The sequence below is a fragment of the Larimichthys crocea genome, chromosome II, assembly GCF_000972845.2.
Source record: "Larimichthys crocea isolate SSNF chromosome II, L_crocea_2.0, whole genome shotgun sequence".
In the NCBI taxonomy this organism is placed as follows: domain Eukaryota; kingdom Metazoa; phylum Chordata; class Actinopteri; family Sciaenidae; genus Larimichthys; species Larimichthys crocea.
The window spans coordinates 6632753-6648550 of record NC_040012.1 but is presented as its reverse complement, the minus strand read 5'-3'; the positions used below and the strand labels follow the sequence as shown (position 1 = coordinate 6648550).

The 15798-nt window shown below is 41.0% G+C and overlaps 1 protein-coding gene across 5 annotated transcripts; it reads right to left on the bottom strand.

The window, feature by feature from the left end:
• Window positions 1-3577: 3577 nt before the first annotated feature.
• ranbp3b (RAN binding protein 3b) lies at window positions 3578-14567 on the bottom strand. Of its 5 annotated transcripts, none has more exons than XM_019263628.2 (17): window positions 14411-14567; window positions 12665-12720; window positions 12291-12327; window positions 12109-12186; window positions 11909-11980; window positions 9590-9655; window positions 9284-9376; window positions 8971-9080; window positions 8677-8796; window positions 8059-8159; window positions 7880-7955; window positions 7666-7762; window positions 6631-6755; window positions 6424-6544; window positions 5761-5903; window positions 4979-5174; window positions 3578-4838 (listed from the first exon to the last, which is right to left on the bottom strand). In XM_019263628.2, exons 1-17 carry the CDS (start codon window positions 14430-14432, stop codon window positions 4795-4797), a joined length of 1557 nt encoding a protein of 518 aa, XP_019119173.1. In that variant the 5' UTR covers window positions 14433-14567; the 3' UTR covers window positions 3578-4794. The 5 variants fall into 5 exon arrangements, with proteins under 5 accessions (XP_019119173.1, XP_019119182.1, XP_027146267.1 ...); XM_019263637.2 differs by having other exon boundaries at window positions 12665-12678; window positions 14411-14566; XM_027290466.1 differs by lacking the exon at window positions 14411-14567 and adding an exon at window positions 13937-14222.
• Between the last annotated feature and the right edge of the window lie 1231 nt (window positions 14568-15798).

The following is a 15798-nucleotide window of genomic DNA, read 5'->3' as shown; positions in this document are numbered from 1 at the left end:
TCTTAACCATATTTCATATTTTCAGTATTTCAGGCATCTTCAAGAATCTTTCACATGAAACAGTCCGAGATGTTGCACAGCCGTGCTTTGAGGAATACTGACGTCAGCGTTAAGTTAACCAAGTTCAGCATCGTAACACGGCACTAAAAGTTTTTATAGTCTTATAGTTTTGATTAGGATAATAATCCACAGCCACATCGCCTGTTAAAACTACTGCTGTGTACTTCAGACCACTCATGGTGTTAATGTGTTACTGTTAAAATAATTATCCCTATATGAAGCAATGAAAAGGCATGGGTTCAGAAAAACACTTGTTACTACGCAACATGCTTCTGCTGAACCGGTAAGACCACCTTTGAATATTCAGCTATCTCCACTGCTCTTGTTTTCCAGTGGAGCGCTTTATTTATTTTTGGTGCCTTTGGTTCCTTATGTAACATTTCTTTCTTTCTTTTTATTGAGGAGAGAATGACCTTAAGTCTCACAGATCAGAATACAAACAAAGAGGTGGATATATATATAGATTTTTTTTTTCCGCACAGGTAATGTCCTTTGAAAAGACAAAAATCTCAATTTGATCCAAATATATCAGAAGAAAAACAATAGGAAATACATTTAAACCCAAACATTGTGACACCATTGGTTTAGGTTTCCACAGAAATTGTAGCGATAACCTTAGTCCAGGACAGATGTATATCTAGAAACCTTGAATAAAAAGAAGAATTACAGCATATCAAACGGAAAAAGGGGAGAAAATTGGGCCTGGAGATAACTGAGGAAGGAATAACACACGGGTAAGGCAGACTAAGACAATCAATTCAAGGTTACAAGGTTATAGTTCTGTTGCAAGAACAGAATTCAATAGTGTGACTCAAAAACAGAAATTCATACAAACAAGCTTCCAGGAGGACAGAACCACAGCTGGACACAGTTTGGTAAAATAATATCTCAGGGCTTTGACCTTTAATTTCTGCAACTGTTTTGATCATTAATCTGTAGTTTGAGCGACTCATCGAGCAGAAATGCCCAAACTTTGTTGGTACAGGCTTCTTAAATGTGAGTTTTTTTCTTTATACGATCATGAATTGAACGTTTTGGGGTTTTGAACTATTCCACGAAACAAAATGTCAAAGGTAAAAAGTCATTTATATTAAAGGTAGGCATCATTTTCAAACATTTTATAGACAAAACAATTATGTGAGAAAATGTAAAACATTTGTAAATCGACCTTGTATACCTAACAGATACTAAGTACTAAAGTATAACTAACTAAATCACTAAGCCAAAGATCAATTATCTAAAGAGTCGAAGGCCTCTTTAGGTCTGGCCCGGGTATTGCAAGCAGTTTGTCCCTGGATTTGTCGCAGGGCCACTAAATTCAATCCTGGTTGGCACGCCAAATGACGAGCACCTTCAATGACATATAAAGAATATTAACAGAACTTGCCTATGCTGATTTCTTTCAAGCCATTTGTTCCTTACACAGATGCCAGCCGCCGAGGGTCGGGAGCAGTACTGGCTCAAGTCCAGGAAGGTAAGGAGCGGGTAATTGCTTATGCCAGTCGGCGCTTACATCCCACAGAAGGCGACAAATGCTAATTACAGCTCGTTCAAATTGGGGCTTTTGGAGTTAAAAATGGGCAATTAGAGATAAGTTCAAGGATTACTTGATTGGAGCCGAGTTCATTGTGTATACAGACAATAACCCTGTTGCTCATTTACAGTTTGCAAAGCTGGGGGGAAGCGGAGCAGCGGCGGGTAGCCCAGCTGGCAACCTTCAACTTCGAAGTCCACAAAGAACACAAACGGTTTTCTGCAGCTTGCCCTCCACCAGAACAGCCGACAACCAGCAGCCGTGGACCAGCAGGAGGAGGAGGGTTACCCTGTACGCTGCAACGACTGGGTGGCCAAACAACAGACTGACCCTTACATTCAGGCTGTAAGGAAGCATTTGGAGCGAGGCCAACGCCGCATATTCTGAGATTCAAAACGGCGCTATGGAAACCATCGTCACGCAAACGCGGTCCATTCTTCATACTGTCACTGAGTGCCACCAGCACTCTAACAGAAGTTGCAGGGACTGCCAACAGTTCTTATAGAATGATACATACTTTATTTCTTTTTAACTTTGTTGCATGTAGTGTTTGTGTTTTTTCCTATGAACTACACGCTTACCGACTGCAAGATCCGATTCTGGCCTGTAGTGCTGCTGGATAATTCCAATAATGAATCCATGTTGAGGTCGTCGTGGTTCAGTATTTGACTTGAGGGAGGCGGGACCTCTCCTGTGCATGGGCGTGGTTTCTCAGAACTGAGAATACTGAGAATAATGCTGAAGTTCTACCTGATTTCATAAACTTGTCGATTCAATCACTTGACTGAATCATTCAAGCTTGGCTGGGTGGTTATAACGCTTTCATCTTTGGTCTGACAAACTCAGATTTGAACTCATCTCACCACATTTCATCATGCTCATACGAAAATAAATTGGGATTAAATTCACAATCAGAATTAAAATGTTGAACTCCTTTTAAAATCACACTCTGACGTGTTTTTTCCAATGAAGGAACATCGCAAACATCAGACCCTTCTTCAGCCTAATGATGATACACTATCTCAGTTGCTTCAGGGTTTTAACAGCAACAAAAAATTAAATTAATTTCAAATCTTCACTCTTGACACACAGAGCACTACACAATCCAGCCCCACTACACTTGAAGGAGTTGTGGTGCCTTCTGTCCACTGGGAGGACGCTCACATCTTCAGAGCTGGGACATCTAGCTGTTCAAAATCTGAGCTGGAAATCATGTTTTGCAGTTTGTTTTCTCTGGATTTATTTTTACACCTCGTATTTTGTACATTGTACACTTCATTTCCTTCTCCTTTTTTTTACAATCTCCTTTCCCCCTTATCTTCTTCCAGTAAAACGTCTGTTTACAAGAGTCCCATGTTGTTTGTTGCAGTTCCTGAACGTCTGTGAAATCGCACAGTGAGAGAGAAAAAAGAACCCGTGTGAAAGATTTAAGGAGAAACCACTTTAAGTTGTGCATTTTTGTTTTTTTTATACCATCCATCCAAGGTCAGAACATGTTTCGTTTGTGACTTACACGACACAGCTGCAGTCATTTACATGAGAAACCATAGAAAATACTTTTGTACAGAGTCACCACAGAAAGGCAGATTAGTTTGGGAGTTTGGGAGCAGCAGTTGTGTTCCTAGTTTGGATGTATATGATTGTGTCGGGCTGTTATGATGGGTACATGCATCAAAAATTCATGACCTTGTGCGTGATGCATATTGTACATAAGCAGGTTTTTGCTCCAAGTCTCTGTTCGGCACAGTCACAACGCAGCATACATCAACCTGGAGGCCAGATCCAGCCGCATGAATATAAAACAGATGAACCACTCTGCCTTTGTCTGGCTGCTGTTTTGATTTAATACAGCTACAGAAGGCAGTGTCAGAGTATACCAGTCTACGGATGTCTTTATCTGAAATGTGGATTCAAGTTTCCATTGTGCACAGAGAAAAAAAAAGCAAAAAAAAAACAAGTTTTCAAAAGGAAAAAATCGCAGACGTCAGTCCAAAATGGTTTATTTTGTAAAGGGGGGCAGTTGGAGGAGATGAGAAAACATGGTGCGCTACTAAATGATGATATATTCAAATGTACATGACATTCAAAAAGGTATTAACAGTTATCACGCAAATCTTTCCACACATGAAGTTAAGTCTTCATTCCAATACGTTTTTTTTTTTTCCCCAAATGAAAATGGATAAAAAGTTTGTATATTTTCAAATTAATAATAATAATAATAATAATAAAAAAACACAGTAAACTCATGGGATGCTGGAAAGAAAAAAAAAACAAAAAGAGAAATAACAGTTACATGCAGATTGTAGACCGATGAGTTAAATTTCCATTTCGGGAAAAAATGAAACAAAAAAAAATAAAACCCAAGGTGAATGACTAACATTTCTTTTTTTTTTAACTAATTTAGAGAGAATTTCTTTGAGTTGAACCCTTCTGCTCTTTTGTCATCATAATTAAGTCACATTAGCAGAAACCGCAGTGTTTCAGTCTTTTATTCAGTATAATATATAGGTCAATAGGAAATATAAGAAACTGCTATTAATGACAACTTGAGTGGTCTTGGCTAGCCATTACAAACAGCACATATGTGTTGAGATGCTTTATGAAAATGACGATCCAAAATAAATTACATTTGCCAAAAAACCTAACGCATGGACTGTTTGGGATGGAAGGGGGGGACGGGAGGGTTGGACTCGATGTAAGAACAACGGACTGATGACTAGTCAAATACACTGTGAATGAAGCTCCTCTGGATGTGTGGCGTCCAGAGGTACAACTGTAGAGTGAGTAAAAAGGTCCCAAAGTAGAAACTGCAGTCTTAACATGTGCCATACTTTAAAATGTAGAGGAAAACACCCTTTACACTCATCAATATGATGAGCAGAAAAGTCCCAAACCAAAGCTTTGAAGTCTTTATTTTTGCTATCGGGGAGAGGAAAAAATACTCGAAAACAAAAATAAAACACAAAACAGGAGAGGGAGGGAAGAAACGACTCCAGATATTACGCTGAATGCAGAGAAGATGAACTGCACGAGTTGGGTGAGACACTCCGGCACAAAGGGGTTATTTCCTGGAGCTAGACTTCTAATATCCAAAAGGTACTGGTCTGGAGGACCCATGTTGGTCAAGGGGGTGTCCATGGAGATGCCTACAGCAAAATGCCTCAACAGCAGCATCTTAGGCAGGCTGTCCAAGAGTGACGCTATGTGCTTCCTGCTGCCTGGCTCTCTCCTCCCTCTGAATTACCTGCAGGAAGAAAAGCGAGAGTTTTTGTCGGCAATGTGTACATCACAAAGCAAACCGCAAAACGCTCCAAACTGTGAGGCGTAAGCAAAGCAGGGAGCGTTGAAACGCGAACGATAAAGGAAAAAAAAAAAAGCACTCACTCGTAGCAGGAGTGGAGGCCGAAGCCGAGGCGGAGGCATTGTCTTCCTCGTCGCTGTCGTCCTCATTGGACTGCGGTACCTCAGCCTCAGGGATGGTTGTCGTCGGGGTCTCGGGCTCTTGCTCTGCCCGGCTCTTCAGGGCTAAGATACGGTGATGTAACGCTGCAGCCAGCTGACCTATGTCCTTAGAGCTACCCTGAAGAGAGGAGGCGTAGAGAGACACGGCGAAGGATGAATTTCTATTTCATTTTTGCTATTACAACGTGCACAAACGGCTTCATTTCACTCACAAAAGCCACGTTAACAGGCTGCACTAACTTCTCATAAACTGTCAGGTCAATAGTTACAATAGTGCATCCAGCAAAGTTTAAGGGACAGTCATGACTTATGATGGCGGGCTGGCTCTGGCGATCTTGCATCAAATCTAACCTTCACTTATGCAAGAAAAAGAAAAAAAAGATGCTTTGTCTTCTTGTTTATTTTAATGTTATCTCACAAGGTGAAGCCTCAGATTTTTAAAAGATGTCACTTCTCATAGTATAACCGCTGAAGCTGTCTGCAGATATCAGGCTGGTGACGTCTCGTCAGGAAGAACAGCGGCAGTAGATGAATTATGAAAAAAAACTTTCTGCCCTGTTTGCGCTGAAACTGTTACAGCAGACGTTCGTGCTCTACTTAACTCGTGCATCGGTAGTGACGGTCTATAGATATATAAAGAATATTTGGGGTCTTTTTATTTGTGTAAGAAAGAAAAAAAATAATAAAAATCTGGCGATACGCACCGATATTAGGAAGACCTTGACCCCCTGGTCCTCTGTGTCCATGGCAGTGATTCGTACACTCTTCTCGCTGGCCTTGTCCACCTGCATCTGGGGCCAAAGTTTAGTGTTGAGGATCAACCGGAGGCTGCCCTGGGTCCTCATCACTGGAAGGGTTTAAACACAAACACACACACATGTAAACAGCAGCGAACTACAGGTCCAGGTCCAGGTCCAGGCGACCAACCACTTGTTTTAGTCCATGGTATTCTACCTATAGCTCCATCAAGAGGCTGAGGATGTTATGTTATATTTTGTAGTGTTTTTCAGCATAAATACATACATGTAGCGACTTATAGTGATAAGAAATGTATCTGAACTTTTCAGGAACTTTATTTTTGTGCTTCCACTTCCTCTTTAACAGCATGCTTTGGTGCCCAGCAGAGGAACTGGCTCCCCCTTGTGTTCAGAGTCAGGTACTGACACATGCCGGCTATGAAAAGCACTAAGAAGGATTTGTTTTTCCCCTCCTCGGCGTTATCTTCGATCTCGTATCTACCTGGCACGAAACATTCAACCCACAGACAAACGCAATGTGATCACTGAACCATGAATATCCGACACCGCAGTGTACACGCACAAGTTGTTACCGTACACCGGAAGTTTCTGCCAGTGAAGTGTGTTTACCTAGACGGGACTGTAGCGTGCCATCGTCCGTCGACGCCATATCGTTGAGCCTCAGCAAGCCTCGACCTCGCTCTATCCACGACTGGGCGGTCTTCTCAAATACATATAATTTGCACTGCATCTGAAATAAGAGCGTAACGACAACAGACGTCAGTTTCACTGCTTCCTGTTACGTTTCTTGTTGAATGCAGAGACACCGCCTCCTACCTGTAAAACGTTGCTTTCTGATTCCTCTCCGGTTTTGACGTCGACCTTCTCTAAGATGCACTTCTTGGCTGTGGCTTTGGTGTAGGCTGCTGCAGACTCCTCCAAAGACTCTGACACGCTGTTCGCTGGTGAGATAAAAACACAGCAGTGAGACATCTGCACCTGACTTCTGTAATATTTGGTTGCGGAGATCTTCACTTTAAAACTCTTTGAGAGCCTCCCCTCCCTCCATCTTTGCAACGAAACCTGAAGCACATAGGCTGGCGCTCGATTACTTATAAAAGCTGTACGGGCTGCTGCAGACTGTTTGAAGTGAATAATAATAAATACGTTTGCACATAGCAGCTACATAATGCAAATTTCTTTTCAGTGGTAGCGGACGCAGACAGTAACTGGAACATACTGTTAAATCACAAAAATCTACGTTCAGTATTGTAACAGCAGACGACGTGGCCTTGTGCGATCAGCCAACAAAATAACTTTCAATAAGCCTCCGTCTTTGCCAACATATCCATCAAACCAGCGTGCGTGCAGCATCGAGTCCTACGTTTCTAATAAATCATTCCCACCTCAAACAAGCAGGTGATATTTTCTAGTTATCTGAATTTTTTCACACTTTCACATGAGGAAAAAAAAAATCTCCTTGCACCTTATTCCTGTCGAGCTGTTATTCGCGCTCGCACACTTTGATAAAATACCTCTAATGTGTCAAAACATGTGGATATATCCAGGATTTATTTGGTGCATAAAGGAAATAAAAGCTGTGATGTTTTAGGAGATGGGTGAGACTCTCAGATTGCAGATGTATTTATGGACTTTGAATCAAACACTAGCTCCCAATTACATTTGATGCCACTTTTAATATAACTCGACAGCTAGATGTAGCCATGTTTCACTTTATATTCCTGCTTATTTAGCCGTCCCGGGCCTCAGTTGTTATCACTGGAGCAGAGCCAACCGACTCTCTTAAAGCTTCTAGTAGTCAAGCCAAATATCAAACGTGTTTTCAATAATCAGTGGGGTTTGTGTCTTTACCCTTCTCTGGGGTGGTTTCCTGTGATGAGGGCTCTGAAGCAGGGGTAGCTGAAACTTCTTTATTCTCCTCGTTTGAGGACTCGCCCTTCGGGGGACTCTGGAGAAACACAACAAAGGCGGGTTGATTGGAACTCGTTCAAAGCTCAATCATTAGGAGCTTTCCCCCGACGTGACGGATGGTAGACTCGCTATTCAAAAGGCTATATCAACTCACCAGAACTCGTTCTGACATGTTCTGCCCAAAAACAAATTTTGCCCCACTGTCTGTACTGTTTGTGGCATTTTTTGAACTGAAAGGAGAGGAGAGAGGAATAAAACAGTGAGTTTATGGAAGTTAATCATGAATGAAGATGACTTGCTAAAAATACTCAAAGGAGGACACAACTTCATTACCTTGGGGTAGAGATGTACTGTAAGAAATAATTAGTGCCCTCCGATTGAGCGTCCAGTGGCACACTATCCTTTGACTTGTCTTCTGTACTGTTCTCTTCCAACTAGAGGGGGAAGAAAAGTGTTAAACTTGGAGTAAATGCTTAAAAAACAAATTGAAAGGCCAAAAAATCCATTACGGATTTCCAAATCCGCATTATTGAAAATCCTGACCGACCATAGCAAACGAGTGAGCAGTGAGTCACCGTTTCCAAAAACGTCAAAACATTCCTGCCACAAAATTATACAAAATAATACTGGAAATTGTACAAAAATCACAAGAACTACACCTCTTACTAGGAACTGAAGCCACACAACACAATAAGAAATCCTCTTAGCGAGGAAACTGAGACCCCGAGAGTAATTCTAGTGTAGGAGTACGTAAAAGTCGCAAGTTAAGCACAAATTGTAGACTATAACAGAGGAACTCCGTATATATATAGAGTCTGAAATGTGTAAAAGCCTTTCCGGTCTGCTACATTTAACCGTCTGCATGTTTCTGTTTGTCGCACACGTCCTCGCCTCAGGTTTGCACAGTGGCTGGGTCAGGAAGAGGTCCGAGCTGAGTGGAAAACAACCCACCTTTGCTCTGTCTTTGATATTCTGACCAAACACAAAAGATATTGCTACATCTGCCTCCTTCTTCTCTCTTCCGCCTCCGTCTTTGTTACCACTTGCTCCATCTTCCTCATTTTCATGTTTCTGAAATGGGAACCCAAACGTCAACTTTAGATTTGTTGTTGTCGGTTTCAATAGAAGTTCTGCAACACCTTGTACACCTGTGATTCTTTTTTATAACGTTTACGTAACTTTTTACGAATGCCTAACGCAAAATACTTCAATACAAAAGGGGCATGAAACCACAGATCTCCTCACCAGTGACTTGCCCATGGTGGCTGAGTGCTCTGTGTTGTTCAGGAAGAGGGACTGGGCCCCAGGTGTCCCATCTGATGACTTTTTCACACCGTTGGTTCCACAACTGGAATCTAGATGAACAGACAGAAAGGACAAAGATAATTTACTGTTTTTTCCCCCAGTATGCCAAAGCAAGTTTAGTCTGTGAGTCACATGCAGAAAAACACGCTATGCAAGATATCAATATTCAGAGTTAAGTTTTAATAATGATGAAGTATGCTTTGTCTAGTTTATAGTGGTAGTTGTTTATAAGGTGTCTTAAAGCTGCACTCACTGGACTCTATATGAGATTTAGAGGGAGGTGCCTGGAGAACTGCAGGGCGGAGGACACTGCGTTGCTGTTCCTTGGGTTTCTGACTTGGGACGCCTGAAACACAGCCAACTTGTTTCATACTTCTTTTTTTTTGTTCCTTTAACACAATGATCTGTTTTTGGTTCTACATCTTGAAGTCTAGTATAATATCTAAGAGGGGTTGTATAAAAAAAAAAAGTTCAAATTCAGGTAATTTTTTGTCAAAATTTCAAAATCAAGTCAAAAGAAATATTACACAGAAGAAGGCTATTGACCTCGAACACCAACCTGAACTGGGTGCCTGTCCATGTATGAGAGTTGGTGGCTTTAAACGGAATCCAACAGGTTTCTCCTCTGGTGAGACGGAGCACAAGAAAAGGCCGACATTAAAAAAAAAGAAAGATCCAAGAGTCACAACAACAACTTATAAACGTGTATGTTACTTCTGTCTTTGCACCTTCCTAACCACAGGGCCTGTTACCACAGCAACCCTTGTACAGCGATCCAGTTGCAATTCAAGTCCTGTGCGGTAACACGGCAGGCGCTAGGGCCTGTGATCGAACTTCAACCTGACTCTCCATCTCGGTGGCTTTATTAGCCCGACGTGACCTGGCCCTAATCAGTGCTAACGCAGAAAGACGAAAGCACTTGTAAAAAAAAAAAAACGGTATCCTCTTTTATCTCGAGATTTACAAGATCGTTATCATGTCTGGCGAACATGAACGTGCTCTTGGCGGGTCTTGTTTTTAAAGCAGCACAGCTCTGAGGACGTGGAGGTGCATTTACATACTGCTGTGCAATGAAAACATCCACACGTGCAAACAAAACCAAATCTTAAAATCTAACAAAGACACCAGCGCGCATGATCCGTCGCTCTAGTTTTACAATCAATCAGTGTTTGGACTCTTGTTTGTTCCATCTTTGTTTTCAACTTTCCAAATAAGTGCTTTATGTAATATGCTAAAAACGGTCATTAATTATGTTGTGTTTGTTTGCGCAAGTGGATGCCCCCCCCCCTCCTCTCTCTGTTAAGCTCTGTTAACCGGTGACATCACTCTTGCCAACTCTAAATAGCTGAGCTGGTGATGAGAACGCAACCAATCAAATCCAAAGCAAAAAAATGTAATAAATAAGACAATAATAATTCACATTTTTCTTAATATTAAAAGTCCCCCTGCAGTCGTGAAGCATCAGTTCATATTTAGTTTCCTGATGCCTGTGATACTGTGTACATTTCATCCTGTTTCCAATGAGTTTAAACTGAATTTAAATGAATTATTTCTCCTTCCAATGAAATGCACATGGTGCACCACAACAAACACCGTCTGAGATGGTAAACAGCACGCTCCAGACTGCGACAGATAAATACAGCATGTGTGACCCATAGAGGGATACCAAACCCCGGCAAAGTGTCTGCACAAGTGTGGAACTGAGACCTGAACTTATTTTGCAGATGCATGTTTCCTTTTTTTTTTTTGAAAAAAGAAGAAGAAAGCTGATCTCACAAATACAAAAACAACCTTAAGCTGGAAACAGTGTGTCTTTACAAAATAAGGCACAGAGGCCCACCAGCACAAAACACAAGTGTCTTATAATCCCTAATAAACCATTCCTGTCAACCAGCAGCACATTACACTCTGGTATCTTAGAATATTAAATCCTGTGGACTTACTATTATAAACCACAACTTTTCCCCCCCAACACTGGGCATCATAACTTTGACTGGTAAACTCACACTTTGTTTCCCGGCTGAAATCTGGCACTTCAAAACGATCATAATCCAGAACAGAACTGCATTATGTACAGGCATAGCCACGGGTCATGCAAGGTCACAATGTTCCCACAATGAAGAAGTATTCTCTGAATTACCGGGGATTTTGAGAAGCTCTTCTTAAGCGAGTTTTATTTAATTTAATACTGCCAACTCACCAAACAAATAGGTTTTTCGCCGCTCTCTCTGTCGGGTATATTGCATGTCCTATTTGTAACGCATGACACAAACTGGCACGGACCGATGGTGTAGCCATAGACACGCGGAGAGGTTGGCCAAGCTCTTTCAAAATAACCAGACCTCAACTAGAATAGCTTTAATACAACAACAAACCAGCTTGAACCAATTTAGAGATGTCCAAGACGACTACGCTGATCTGACGTAGGGAGATTCTTCCAAAAGGTCGTTTATTAAGTTTAAAACCAAACTCATCTCCGCTTATTATTTATAACCATTTCTAATGAATACGCCTCTGTCATTTGTAGCTTTGTAACCGTGCATTTTTCTCCCTCGGTTAATGACGTCAGACACTTCAAACGTTAGTTCAAAAGTAAAACGACAACATGCGAGTTAACTAGAGCTGGTCAGAGTGAAGGAGTGCATTAGCAATATGAGACAGTATGCAAAACATTGACATCTTATTTGCAACCGATGCTGTCATGACGTTTGAAAACACGTGTGTTAAAAAATGATAACTTGGAGGTTACTGTTCACCAGCCTCAGCACATTTATTGTGTTTGTTGCCTTAAACTGTCAACACTTGAAGCTAAGAAATTTACTGCAGGGGGGCTTTTCAAGCTGTGAAGAGAAAACTAACGGTGGTCTTGATGGCTCACCTGGCTCAGAGTCAGAGTTCCCAGTCGGAGACTGGCAGAAACTTGAGGGCATGAATACATTGTTCTTGGGAACTGCAAAGTAGCAAACAGGCATGGCACTAAGCATACAAATCAATGTGTACACCACAAGCAAGAACCAAGAGAGAGAGAGAGAGAGAGAAAAAACACAAATGCTCTGCTTAGTCACCACGTGCCCTTACCAGAATGTGGGGGTGGGAACGATGAGGTCCTTTCCCTTTTCACAGGGGGGCAGTAACTTCCCTCGTCTTTATCTGAATCTGAAAATGGTAACAAAACATTGGTGATATCCCAGTTTAAATAAATCTACGAGGACGATAACATCAACAACTTTTAAGTGGCCAGTTTGGACATTTAAATTCACCTTCTCCATCCTCTGCGCTTGAGCCCTCCGCAGATCGCTGCAAGAAAAACACAATGGAGGTTTTCTTTTAATTTTTATTATCCCAAAGCATCACATGAAATAGTAACACTAGGTTGCATCTTGTGTTATTCAGTCCTGAGCTGCATCGTGGGAAACGCCGAGGAGCGGCGTCAATTTAAGTAAAACCTACTTAACATGATGTCAACAGATTTTTGACATTTCATCAAGCCGCCGTGTTAACAGCTCCGCTAATGGGGCGAGACTTAACGTCGATAACTCTTGTTGCAATATGTCAAGAATCTGTTTAAATATCATAAAAATATGACATCAGCTTCAAGAAACACTTTGAATATGAGAGAGAGAAAGAGACTTACCTTCTGTGCTTTATCTTTTTGGAAAACAAACACAGGTGGCGCTATGGCAGGCTTGTCTGTTAAGAGAAGACGTAGGCTAGTCATCCAAGTTTTAAAGCGCACAACAAACTTGTAACGTGTTTCGATTCTTCATTGTTTACAGCAGAAAACAAACCAGCTGAGGGCTTAAAAAGCAGCGACCACGTGACTCTTGTTGATAAAACTATAAAGGGCGACGTGAATAAAACACTAAATCCAAATGCACAATGATAAACACAGCACATACGATTCAATCCAGAAAAATATATACGATTCACAGGCTTGCAGCGTTAGATCAAACTAAACGGCCCGCCTGTCGCTGTGAGGTAACACGCGACGGTTTATTTTAAATGTCAGTGAAACCCGACTCGAGATGACTCAAGTAAATAATTTCTATAAATGCTGAACAATGTGTAATTTCAGTCAATGTCAGCTTTTAACTTTAGGGAAAAAAAAAAAAACACAGGAAGAGTGAGCTCACATTGTGTTGAAATGTTATTTAAAAAAAAAAGAAACTTTCAATGAGTGCACATGGCAACTGTAGCTACAAAAAGAAAAAGAAAGAGGGGAGAGGGGGGTTTCATCCAGCTCTCTGCAGCTTTAAAAAGATATTGTCATGTTCAATCTAGTTTGATGTCGCCACCTTCACACTGTCACCTCTGTGAGATGTGTAATCCTATAATGTTTGCAGACAAAAGGTTTCCCTGTGTCTGGGGCTGGGCCTGTGTTACACTGAGCAGGTGTAGCATCGCTCACACGTTTATTATTATTATTTTAAATGTACTTGGATTGGACATCACCATCTGTAACACCCTCATTTGCTAACACCAGGCTTGTTTATGTATGAAACACGTCCAACGTGCAGGAAACTGAATGTTATGTGACCTATATTTAAACCATCTGCGGCTTTTCCAAGACAGCTAATGAATGCAATAACAAAACAAAACAAAAAAATACGAGTGCAGCATGCTACACCGATCTTCATTGAAGAAATCAAACCCGGCTCTTGTTAACCAGCTAGCTTCCCCTTTTTCCTTTTTCTATTTTTTTTTTTTTACCGACTCCAGCAAATAGTCAGAGCCGCCGCCGGTTCTTCTCCTTCCTCCCTCCCCATCTTTAATCGTAGCTTAGCTCATAGTTAGCCTCCATCCAGCATGAGTCATCACTGAATTCACACACACACACACAATCATGATTAAATATATATACATAAATATATATTAACACTGAAAAATAAAAAGCGATCACACAAACCTACAAGCATTGTCTCCTAGCTGACGTTTTTCCGCGCCTAAATGAACGCCAGCTTAAAAATAGCAACATCAATAGAAACATGATATATTTAAAAATTAAAAAAACAAAGGAGTTAGCTCTGGTTGGTTTTAATCTAACTGCAAATGACAAACACACGCACACACAGACTATAAATAGCCGGGTGCTGTAGCGTTTTGGAGAAGTTAGCGGGGCGTTTCCAGGTATTACCCGCAGCCCGGAGCGGGTTAGCATCGTTAGCTCCGCCGGCTAACGCTGTGTGTTCCCGTTAACGGCCAAAGCCTCTAATTCACCTCGAGCTCTCCGGTAACACGCGGTAACACGCGCTCACTTCACCTATCCGACCATGGCGAGCGACGTCCGGCCGCCGTTTGTGCCCGAGCCGCGGTGTAAGCCGCCGTTGTTGTTGTTTTGTTTTGTTTTGTTTTTTTTTTCTTCTCACTGCCACTTACTCACCTTCGTTTGCCAAGTCCGCCATTTTACTTCGACGCTCACACACACCCACAACCCACCGCGCAGATGAGACGAGTCGAGGCCAGAGATGTTTTCAGAGCGGAGGGAGCGGAGGGAGCGGAGGGAGCGCACGCTGCTGCCGCCGCGCTGCTTCATGCGAGAGGAGGAGGAGGAGGAGGAGGAGGAGGAGAGACCCCCTGCACGAACACTGCTGCAAGACACCGCGGGGATACTGTGCACGACCGCGGCTGTGCTTATGTTTTTTTATGAATGCATGCTTCAATCTTCCCTAAAGAGTAGTTTAAAGTTACTTACTACTAATACTACTACTACTACTAATACTACTACTATCTATCTATCAATCAATCTATCTATCTGTGTTTTTTTATGAATGCATGTTTCAGTCTTTCCTAAAGAGTAGTTTAAAGTTACTTACTACTACTACTAATACAACTACTACTACTACTACTAATACAACTACTACTACTACTACTAATACTACTACTACTAATACTACTACTACAGAATCTATCTATCAATCAATCAATCTATCTGTTTTTTTATGAATGCATGTTTCAGTCTTACCTAAAGAGTAGTTTAAAGTTACTTACTACTAATACTACTACTATCTATCTATCTGTCAATCAATCAATCTATCTATCTATGTTTTTTTATGAATGCATGTTTCAATCTTTCCTAAAGAGTAGTTTAAAGTTACTTACTACTAATACTAATACTACTACTACTACCGAATCTATCTATCTATCTATCTATCTATCTATCTATCTATCTATCTATCTATCTATCTATCTATCTATCTATCTATCTATCGATCAATCAATCAATCTATCTGTTTTTTATGAATGCATGTTTCAGTCTTTCCTAAAGAGTATTTTAAAGTTACTTACTACTACTACTAATACTACTACCACCGAATTTATCTATCTATCAATCAATCTATTTATCTATGTTTTTTTATGAATGCATGTTTCAGTCTTTCCTAAAGAGTAAGTTACTTACTACTACTACTAATACTACTACTAACTACTACTACTACTAAACTACAGCAAACCCTCTGCAAGGCCCCTGTAGACATATATGATTTAAAGTGTTATCAGAAATTTATCTTGTGTCTGTGTTTTAATTCTATTTATTTTTCTACCTCAGTATTTTATTCTATTGCATTTTTATTGTATTCAAATACACAGAATCTATCTATCGATCTATCTAATTTTATTTGTATAGCCCAAAGTCACAAAGTACATTTGCCTCGGAGGGCTTTACAATCTGTACAGGGAGTGACACCCTCTGTCCTTAGACCCTCAGTTCGAGTGAGGAAAGCCTATCAACTGTGCCCTTCAATACACCACAGTGATACTGTTGTTATGGTT

What these genes read in the sequence shown, in the direction of transcription:
- ranbp3b (XM_019263628.2), bottom strand. Translation starts at nt 14,432, where the DNA reads ATGGCGGACTTGGCAAACGAAG. An exon ending in CCACCATGGGCAAGTCACTG is followed by an intron (nt 8,797 to 8,970) that starts GTGAGGAGATCT and finishes TTCCCATTTCAG; the next exon opens with AAACATGAAAATGAGGAAGA. An exon ending in ATATCAAAGACAGAGCAAAG is followed by an intron (nt 8,160 to 8,676) that starts GTGGGTTGTTTT and finishes TTCCCCCTCTAG; the next exon opens with TTGGAAGAGAACAGTACAGA.